Below are 10,105 nucleotides of genomic sequence, written 5' to 3'. Positions count from 1 at the left end.
CTGTACACCAGTTCAACGGATTTCTTTCGGCAACCGACCCGAGGTCACGCCGGAAGTCTTCGTATCGTAAATGCGGATTCGATTTGGATATCGTCTTTCTTCGAAATTATAAGTTAAAGATAAATATAAAGATGCAGTACGCCTTTTGTTGTTCATTAACCGCAAAGGAATGTTCATTGAAGTGAAGAAGCATTGTCATTAGAGCGAACAGGCATCCAATAAGGCGAACGGAGTCTCAAGAGTGCGATGGAACGTTCATTATGAAATTTAGCATTGAATTTGACAATCATGAATATGTTTGCGAGGGTTAATTAACGTTTTCAAACTTTCATTAGCGTTTTGGTGCAGACAATAAACCACAACACGCATTCAGTACAGTGTTTTGGACATTTATTTACGCAATACAATATAAGTATATTGTGCTTTTACGATTGTACATTTTCAAAAACAAAAAAATGAATTTATCCTTGAATGTGTTCTCTATTTAAACATCTTGGACGATATGTTTGCATGTGGTTTTACCATTTTATGCATTTCTTTGGATCTTCATAGGCCCTAACAAGACGCTATCTGACTTCATTTGGAATTTGGTTTATTTGTTGAACCATTGCAACATCCAAAAAAGGGGGATTAAAAATCTCAGAACTGACTTAATATTCATACTTAACGGCGTTTTGTTTGCACGAAATCATATTCACAGCTTATAAAAAAAAAATGAAAAGACAGTTAAAATCCTACAATTCCTAGTGGAAAATATACTTATATTGTATTGCGTAAATAAATGTCCAAAACGATGTATTGAATGTGTGTTGTATTTTATTGTCTTTGCGGTTAATGAACAGCAAAAGGTGTAAAGCCTCCACGACGTTCAGAACGATTGAGAGCAATCGCGAAGTCCTTGCCCAAGTGGGAAAATTTCTGAGCAGTTGTAACCGTGTTCAAAAGTAATAACTAAATTGTAAACCAATAAAGTCATATATGCAAAAAAGAAAGAAACTTGAGTGAAAAACACTTGTGGTCAATATTTACTGCATTCAGCGAACCTCGACAATATGTTACACATAATATGATGAACAATTAATAAAGCAAATTCAGAGCGAATTTTGGACAATTTTATTCTCGCTCCCTTCGCAAAACTATTACGATATACTAGTCAAAAGGAGCAGGAGAAAAAAACCATGTCATTCCTAAAGGTATTGCATTGAAAGCGGCTAGTTCTTCTTAGAAATACTTTCTACAATTAGTAACTTTTAAGATAACCATTTTTCTCATAATTGATCTTTCTTACATGTTTCCTCGTTGTCACTGTTTCTATGGTGGCGGTGACTTAATTCCTAAACTTCTCTTTTTTGACCCTAAATGAAAACTACGACAGCCTTTAAAAGCTTTGTCTGTCGTACCCTTACAACTATTATATGTTAGTTATAGTAAAAATTGTAAATATTATTCAAACTATATATATGCTTGTTATTCTATTATGTAAAGTTGAAAAAAATAGTGTAAATAAACTGAAATTGAATTGAATTGAATAAAGGAGTCATGTTTAGTCGCCCATTTTTTTTGGGCAAGTTAGCTTGTTGCTATGACTACAAGCTTCACGCTAACATGGGAATTAAAATCCTAGTCTTGCTAACGCTTCTTGGGATTTTGGTTTTCACGGAATCGCTCTGATAATTAACCATTTAAAGATGACTAATTAGAGGAAGAAAAGCGAGGGAGCGAGAGAGCGAACCAACGAACCAACGAACCAACGAACCAACGAGCGACCCAACGAACCAACGAACCAACGAACCAACCAACGAACCAACCAACGAAGGATCGAACGAATGAACAAAAAGTCAACGAATGAGCGAGATGAAAGGAAGGACCTTTCGTTATTAGTTTTGTCATCAATCAAACAATTCACTCTCCATTAGATACAATTGACGCTGTTCAAGTTCCATCCTTATTTCAATAAAGTTAGTCACCAAGAACCTAGAAAGCTGAGATCACTGAGCATCATGGGAAACTTTTCATATCAAAAAAGCATATATATACAAAGCTTTTTTAATGCGAACTGCAGCTCGATGATGCTCAGAAGAGGTGAGACTGTAACCGGTAAAGAATTCGCAAGTCCATGAACAGTTATCAAGCGGTTGAACGTGTAAAATGAATCTACCCATAATCCTTGTCGGCCTCAGCTTAATAGCTTTTCAGGCGACTAACTTTATTGAAATAAGTGTATATCTCCTAAAAGAAAATCCCACATACAAAAAATACCACAATCATGCTACTACACTGTTCACGTAAAAGTGATTTTGAAAAAATATTTTTTCCCTCGATTTACACTTTAATTTTTTGCGCAAATAATACCCTTATCGGTGTGTGTTTTTATATGACGATCAAGAACACATTTCTGTGCAAATGCCTTGTTACAATAAGAACATTCATATGGCTTGTCGCCGGTATGTATCCGAAAGTGGGCATCGAGATGTGTTTTTCGTGTAAATGTCTTACTACAATACCAACACTTAAATGGCTTTTCACCGGTATGTGTTCGTACATGACGACTGAGAACCCCTTTCTGTGCAAATGCCTTATCACAGTGCAAACACTTATATGGCTTTTCACCGGTATGTGTTCGTATATGTTCAACGAGAATCATCGTTGTAGAAAACGATTTATCACAATATGAACATTCATATGGCTTTTCGCCGGTATGTGTTCTTAGATGAATATTCAGTTTCGTTTTTGTAGCAAATGCCTTATCACAATATGAACAGTCGTATGGCTTTTTATCGGTATGTGTTCGTAGATGACGTTCAAGAGAGGTTTTCCACTTAAATGTGCTACTGCAGTAACAGCAGTCATGAGTCTTGGGATTACTTTCGAGTTGGGTTTGTAGATTTTGTACAAGCTCCTTTTTACTTTTCATCTCAGAAATTATGGTACTCAATGATTCATCCATCTCATAGTCTTCACTAACTTCACCAAGGTTCTCGTCAACATCAGTGTTATTGAACGTGTTATGCTTATTGGCATCAATTGTATCACCACCGCTTGCATCATCTTCTATGTCAATGATTTTGATCTCTGTATTTTCCATTTGTTTTTCATTGTTAACATACATTGAGGTACAGTGATTGACACACCCATAGTCTTCAGTCTGTGTAGCCACACTGAACATTTTCTTTGTTTTTGGAGGCACATCACTGGTCTGTACTCTGAGTATGGTGTTCTAGATTGACAAGAAATAAGATGATTACAAGTGCTGCATATAATAATATCTAGTAGCTTAAAAATTATTTTGCTTTAAGTGATTATGATTGTCTTAACTTGAATGCAGTAATCTTAGAGATGACCATTGCAGAGGAGAGCAAAAAAGAGCAGAGCATTGCTAATGATAGCAGACATAGCATAGCCAATGATAGAAAATTTTTTGAAATTTTTTTTCAGAGAATTGGGGAGATGCAAATTTTTTGGAAGAAGCTACGAGAGATTGCCCCGGGGGGGGGGGGGGGAATAGTTATTTTTTGGGGGACTTCGAGGGGGTGGGGGGGTCTTAAGAATTTTTTTGTCATTTAAAGATTTTACGTGCCCCCCCCCCCCCTCTGCCATACATTATGAATGCAGCCTTACCTCAGAGTTAGGAGAATTTGTGGGCCATCTGTGCTCTCCACTCTTAATGTTGTAATAAAACATAATCTCTCCTGAATTACAAGCATATCCACACCAATCTGACTCTGTTTCATCTGAGTCTATATCTTCTCTCTTTACATGGTCACCTGAACCCATTGACATACTAAAATGAATAAACAAATATTTAGTTTTAATCAAGCACCGAAATTGAATGTCTGAACCGCAGGACTGATGATGCTTTAGCTCCACCAGTAACAAGAAAGCAGGGGTGGCTTGAGGAGTAATAAAGAGAGTGACTAGTCACCCCCCTTCCCTATAAGCCAGTTCATAGTTTAAGAATCGCTTTCTGTGCGCATTCGACTTTATCCCGAATTTCTCACCTTCTTTTGTTTAAACCTTCTTTTGTCGTTAATTAAACAAAAGGTGAGAAATTCGGGATAAAATTGCACGCGCACTGAAAACAATCCTTAAAGTATGAACTGGCTTATTGCTGAAATTTTTTTCAATATCATCCTTTGTAAGCCACTCCCTTTTACTTGCATTCCTGGTAAAACATTCGTAATAGTCACCCCTCTTGTAAAGACACAAAGTATTTATTTTACTGCGTTGGCCAGAAAATTATAAATGCAGAAGCAGCAGTAAAGATTTCAATCCCCTTCCCTATCCCAAAACCTTTCTTTTGTTTCATTTTTCTTTCCTTTTTTCTTATTCTCTTTTCTTTCTCTCTTTCTTTTATCTTCCAGGCGGAGATAAGACTTTAGTGCGTTTATTTAATCATGGGATTCCTGTGGGAAAAAATGGCTGCCTCGTTGGGAGCATTGTAATCCTGTTAGCAAATATTATTGAATAGTTTGACGAAGCTAGAATAGCTAACGAAGCGTATTTTAATACAATAATGCTCTTATATTGCACTTTACTTGCATTTTCATCTTCGTTTTATTGTTCTATACAGATTACCATAATTTAGCATCGTTTATAAACAACTGCTTTATAAACCTTTAATACAAATGACCGCCTCGAGCGATCAGCATTTCAGAGCTAGCACTAAATATCCACTAAACAACCTAATACATCTTTACTGACTTACCTGACGCATAAGGTGACCTAAACAACGTGTGTTTGTGCAGGAAAATTGGCCAAAATCGCAAGATATTTTGAGAACCACGCGCCAGATAACCACAAACTGACCACAGGGATCCCAATAACATCTGTTAGACTCTTAAACACTCCCCACAGGAAGCCCATACAAGCTTTGAAAACTGAATGTAATTTTAACGAACAAATAATAATACAAAAGCTAATATTTACTCACATGAAGTGTTGCTTACATCGTCCTTGTTCTTTAGTAGTGTTTTCGGGCCATTTTAGCGATTTAAAAAAAAAAAATCCTCTTCCCCTCTTATATAGGGGAAAGGAAAGTTTTTACAAAATCACTAAAATGGCTTGAAATCACTATTAAAGAACAAGGACGACATAAACAACACTTCATGTGAGTAAATAATATTTCATTCAGTTCTCAAAGCTTGTATGGGCTTCCTGTGTTATCAATCTCGTGACTTTTTGGAGCTGGGACTGTTATCAAAACATGTCAAAATAAGTTCTCTTAGGCCTAGGGCAATTTAATTACATCAAAGAATGCCGCCTCATTATCACCTGATATCCATTGTTTTTAATGAGTTCGGTGCATGGAAAGTTCGACGTTTGCCCTAGGCCTAAATATTCTATCTGAATATTTCTACTGCCTGACACCAGAAATGAAGTTATGCATACAACCTCCAAGATTCTTCAAGCTTCCCCTTCCCCCCCTCCCTTTCAGGCACAGATATTACCAGAAGCTAGTTATCTCTTCTTATTTACCATTAGGAATATGCAACTTATAGTATAGTAAACAAACTTATCATATTCAACTTTACATTATTTTAGTACCTTTTACATAGAAAAAGATATTCATTAAAGCTGAAATATTGATAAGAGTTACTTATAGTACATACAAATATCTTAACAGGAAGCATATTTCTGATTTATTTTTTGAATTTCACGCTTGAACTAAAATCTCTCTCTTCCAATAAGATCAGCTGCTATTCACCATTTTCCATACATCGGTTCACTGGTCAAACACAAAGCATTCAGTCGAGGTTTCAAGGTTCAAATTTAAACAATCCTTTGAAAATACCTTGGCACCTCCCTTGAGTGCTTTGTGTTTGACCAGTGAATCAATTTATGGAAAATGGTGAATAGCTTCCTACGTGTTAAATGTTGTGTTAAAAGTAATAAAAAGCGATATAAATACGATATAAATTGGATAGTCTAAGTGTGGCGAAGGTTCCTATTTTTTGCATGTTGCATACCAAGATTGAATTGTATTTTGGATCATATGCTAATAAAGTCGGAACAAAAGAAAATATGCCACATAAAACAAGCAGACAAGGTTTTAATTTGGAAAATTCTATGTTGTTGTGTCCTTTCCCTGATTGTATTCACATTGCACATTGCTGGTTTTCAACCATTCCCAAGAGAATTAAAGAACAAAAGATACGGCGGCCATGTTGGAGGATATAACAAAAGAATTCACTGATAATTCTTTTGTTTAAGTTCCTCCAACATGGCCGCTGTGAAACCATCAATAGTGCATTTTGTGTTTGCTATGCAGCATGCAACAAAAACCTTCCATCACGATTATTTTGAAGCAACTATATATGAACTATTCCCTGATATGTGTTCGTAGATGAATATGGAGGCCTCTCTTGTATCCAAATGCCTTACCACAATGAGAACACTCATATGGCTTTTCACCGGTATGCGTACGGAGATGAACGTCAAGATCAGATTTTTGATAAAATGCCTTAATGCAATGCGTACATTCGTAAGGCCTGTCGCCCGTATGTGATCGTACATGCCGATCTAGGTGAGTTTTAGTAGTAAATGCACTTTCACATTGCGTACACTTGTATGGTTTTTCGCCGGTATGTATTCGTACGTGACCAATGAGTGCACCACGCCGTGCAAAAGCCTTATCACAGTGCAAACACTTAAATGGCTTTTCACCGGTATGTGTGCGAAGGTGATTGTTAAGATCATTTTTATATGCGAATGCCCTTTCACAATACGAACATTTATGCGGCTTTTCACCAGTGTGGCTTCGTAAATGAACATTTAAAATGCTTAGCATGGCAAATTGCTTGCTGCAATGTGAGCATTTAAATGGCTTTTCGCCGGTATGTGTTCGAATATGACGATCTAGACTTGATTTCCACGAGAACACCTTATCACAATACGAGCACTTGTGTATTTCTTTAAGAGAATCTTTTTTCCTAGTATGTTTCTTTTCTTTCTTCTTTACATTTCTTTTCCTCTTCTCTTTCTTTTTCTTGCTTTCTTTGTTGTCAACTTCATTGTCATTGGCATCATCGGATTGGTCATCTTCAACACTGTAATCTTCATCATTGGCATCATTGGATTGGTCATCTTCCACATTGTAATCATCATCATTGGCATCATCAGATTTGCCATTCAAGCTATCTTTAATATCTTCATTTTCTTCTCGAAGACGTTGTAAATCAAAGTGCTCAGGATCACGTGATAGCCCTGTATCGTTGTTAGTGTCTGAGTTATCTAACTCCGCAAGGACTTGACCATCTTCATCATCATCAAAGTTGACTTCAACAACAAAGTTAGTAATTATGCTACTTTGATTACCATCAGTCATAATAACAGTACATCCTTCTTCTCTTTTCTTATTGCTTTCAGTGTTTTTCTTTCCCATTTGTCGTTCATTGTCCACATACATTGACGTACAGTGATTGACACAGCCGTAGTCATCAGTCTGTGTGGCGACACTGCACAGTTCAGGTCGCAAAGGCACATCACAGGATCGTAGGCTGAGGATGGTGTTCTAGATTGACAGAAAATATAGTAAACAATCATAACATTAGGTGCACTACTGGACTATGATGCTACTAAAATGCTTTGGTGTTTTTCCTCAGGTTCTTCAGCTTTTCTCCTTTACAAAACCTACAAAGCTAAATTCCAATTCAATCTGTGGGTTAGCTGTGCCCTGACTTAGATCAGCCCAGAGGTTGTTTTAGGGTTTGATCTGTGAGTTAGCCGTGCCCTAATTTTGATCAGCTAGGGTTTTTTTAGGGTTGAATAAACTCTTACGGTTAAAGTTATGGTTACAATTACCTCAGATTGAGAAGGATCTTCAGGGTATCTGTGTTCTCCTGTCTTAATATTGTAATAAAACAAAATATCTCCTGATCTGCGTGCATAAGCAAACCAATCAGAGTCAACTTCATCCACCTCCATTCTTCTGAGCTATTTTGATCCCTAAAATATAATATGATATATAACTTAATTCAAAATGGAAGCAACTATCTTAATTCCTCTGCATAATGACCAGATAGCAAAGAATACTAATGGATAGCAATGCAGAGCATTGGATAGCAAAAGCTACTAACACATAGCAATAGAAACCAATGGTAGTTGGTAGCAAAGAATACTTAATGATCTCCAGAAGCCCAAATAATCTAATTGACTATTAGATTTTTCCACCCTGCTAAAATTACACATAAATAAATACCATATGTAGCTGATTAGACTCTTCCACAGTCTCTTGCTCGTCCGTTCCGTCTCCACGCTTAGAGACTGTAACAGTACAATGACCGAAAGGACTTATGGGTCCCGAAAACTTGGACCCAGCGTGCTTTGGGAACCAAAATACTCGTCCACAGTCTCTCTCTTTTTCGCCGCCATCTTGAAAATATTGAAACTTTCGGTCATTGTACCGTTACAGTCTCTAAGCGTGGAGACGAAACGGACGAGTGAGAGACTGTTGAAGAGTCTATGTAGCTGATATGAAATAGCGACGTAGAAATGACATCACTGAAAAACTGTGGTGTAATGAAACCTGCAAAAATTGACCAGCGAAAAACAAAAAAACCTCCCCACCATTGCAATGCATATATAAAACTCATTAGTTATTGTGTTACTGTTAACAACCTCTTATTAGCAACGTTTTTTTTTTCATTTAGCGGCCTTGAAATCCATAAATTTCAAGAGAAAAAGTGACACCTTAGTTTTGCAAATTTTATCAATTATGTTGGCTAAAAAAGCTTCTCTTATCAGCTGCATGTTATTATATTTATTTATAAATATATTGATTTATCATTAGTTTTGCTGTTTTTACACCAGCTGATTCACTACTCACTATGGCCTCAAGTCTGAATGGTACGTGTATTGACTCATAGGCCATGAGAGTGAGAGGACTAATTGTGTTAGTCAAATCCAACTAGTCGGACAAAATTAATATTGATATGTAAACATTTTTTTGGCTTTCAAACCTTGCACTTTTCGCTGCTAGTAGGCTATAATTAATAACCTACTAGTAGTTCATCCAATCAGAACGCAGCATTAACTATATATGATCAGAACAAAGAGACAATAACAATGTGTGTACAACAAAGAAGTCTTAGCCTGTATTATAAACACTAACAGAAACTCCAATATCATTCGTTGGTTTTTTAAATGTATTATATGTGCAAATAACTGTGCAAATAATTCCATCAAAATCACGCAGCTTAATGGAATAAGAGAACGATTATCAAACAGGCTAAATATCCATCGACGTACTGTAAAACGGGCATCCATTGCGCTCGAGTGATGAGCACTTAGATCCTACAAACAGCTCTAAATATCTACTAAACGACCCAATAAATAATTACTAACTTGCCTTACCTTATCAGTAAACCAGAATACAGCCTGCTTCCGTAGGAAAATCAACCAAAATAACAAGGTATTCGTAACGCATTGATTGAACACATCGAACGTAAAGAGGAGGACTGGGTATAATACCACAGGAAGCCAGTCTTATATAGTCACGCTCTTTTTCAGGCTGTCTTACTACCACTACCAGAGTCCTTTGCACACTTTCTTTTCTTCAGTTAGTTAACAACATCGCCTTACTATTTTATGAGGGAATAAAAATCCGAGTAATGAGAAAGAATATTCGCTAACGAAAGGCCTAAACACGATGTACTAGACTCACTATGTTTTCCATTCCAAAAAATCGAAATCCTGCTGCGCGATAGCATGTTCAACAACACGGCTATGGATGGCCTACCGATCCATATCAAAATCTGGCGTCATCCTCTTCCAATCTGCACAATATTAAGAAAACTATACAGCGCAGACAGCCAGAGGTCCAAAGTCGATGAAACATTTTATTTGAAGGTTAGGGACTGGTCCAGTTATTTTTATCGAAAGGGGGGAACTGGTATAAATAGGGGGTGGGTCAGTATTTTTTATGCATAGGTTTCAGCAAAAATCATGCTTAAAAAGAAGGTGGGGGGGGGGGGGGTCAGCAAAAGTCAAGCAAACTGATATTTTATAATGCACCAGCCCCCCGCCCCCCTCGATAAATAATGACCAGCCCTTATGTGAATATTGTTATGCTCTTGTTCCTCAAAACGCGGGCTACCTGTGGTATTAG

General features: G+C 36.9%; 1 protein-coding gene across 1 annotated transcript; it reads right to left on the bottom strand.

Moving 5' to 3' along the window:
• Positions 1-2,057: 2,057 nt before the first annotated feature.
• On the bottom strand, positions 2,058-9,515 carry LOC116296456 (uncharacterized). Its single transcript, XM_031704472.2, has 5 exons — positions 9,352-9,515; positions 7,801-7,944; positions 6,321-7,510; positions 3,619-3,781; positions 2,058-3,217 (listed from the first exon to the last, which is right to left on the bottom strand). The coding sequence occupies exons 2-5, from the start codon at positions 7,921-7,923 to the stop codon at positions 2,330-2,332; spliced, it is 2,364 nt and encodes a 787-aa protein (XP_031560332.2). The 5' UTR covers positions 7,924-7,944; positions 9,352-9,515; the 3' UTR covers positions 2,058-2,329.
• Positions 9,516-10,105: the final 590 nt, after the last annotated feature.

The sequence above is a fragment of the Actinia tenebrosa genome, unplaced genomic scaffold (assembly GCF_029948245.1).
Source record: "Actinia tenebrosa isolate PJP-AT-01 unplaced genomic scaffold, QUT_ActTen_1.0 PGA_scaffold5__44_contigs__length_20552954, whole genome shotgun sequence".
Taxonomy (NCBI): domain Eukaryota; kingdom Metazoa; phylum Cnidaria; class Anthozoa; order Actiniaria; family Actiniidae; genus Actinia; species Actinia tenebrosa.
Note: the sequence above shows the minus strand (reverse complement) of the source record. Positions and strands in the feature narration are given on the sequence as shown.

Excerpts from the sequence above, each read along its gene's own strand:
- LOC116296456 (XM_031704472.2), bottom strand. The coding sequence starts at position 7,923 with ATGGAGGTGGATGAAGTTGACTCTGATTGGTTTGCTTATGCACGCAGA. Across the intron at positions 7,511-7,800 it reads AAGATCCTTCTCAATCTGAG|AACACCATCCTCAGCCTACG; the intron begins GTAATTGTAACC and ends CTGTCAATCTAG. Across the intron at positions 3,782-6,320 it reads CGAACACATATCAGGGAATA|TATGTCAATGGGTTCAGGTG; the intron begins GTTCATATATAG and ends TATTCATTTTAG.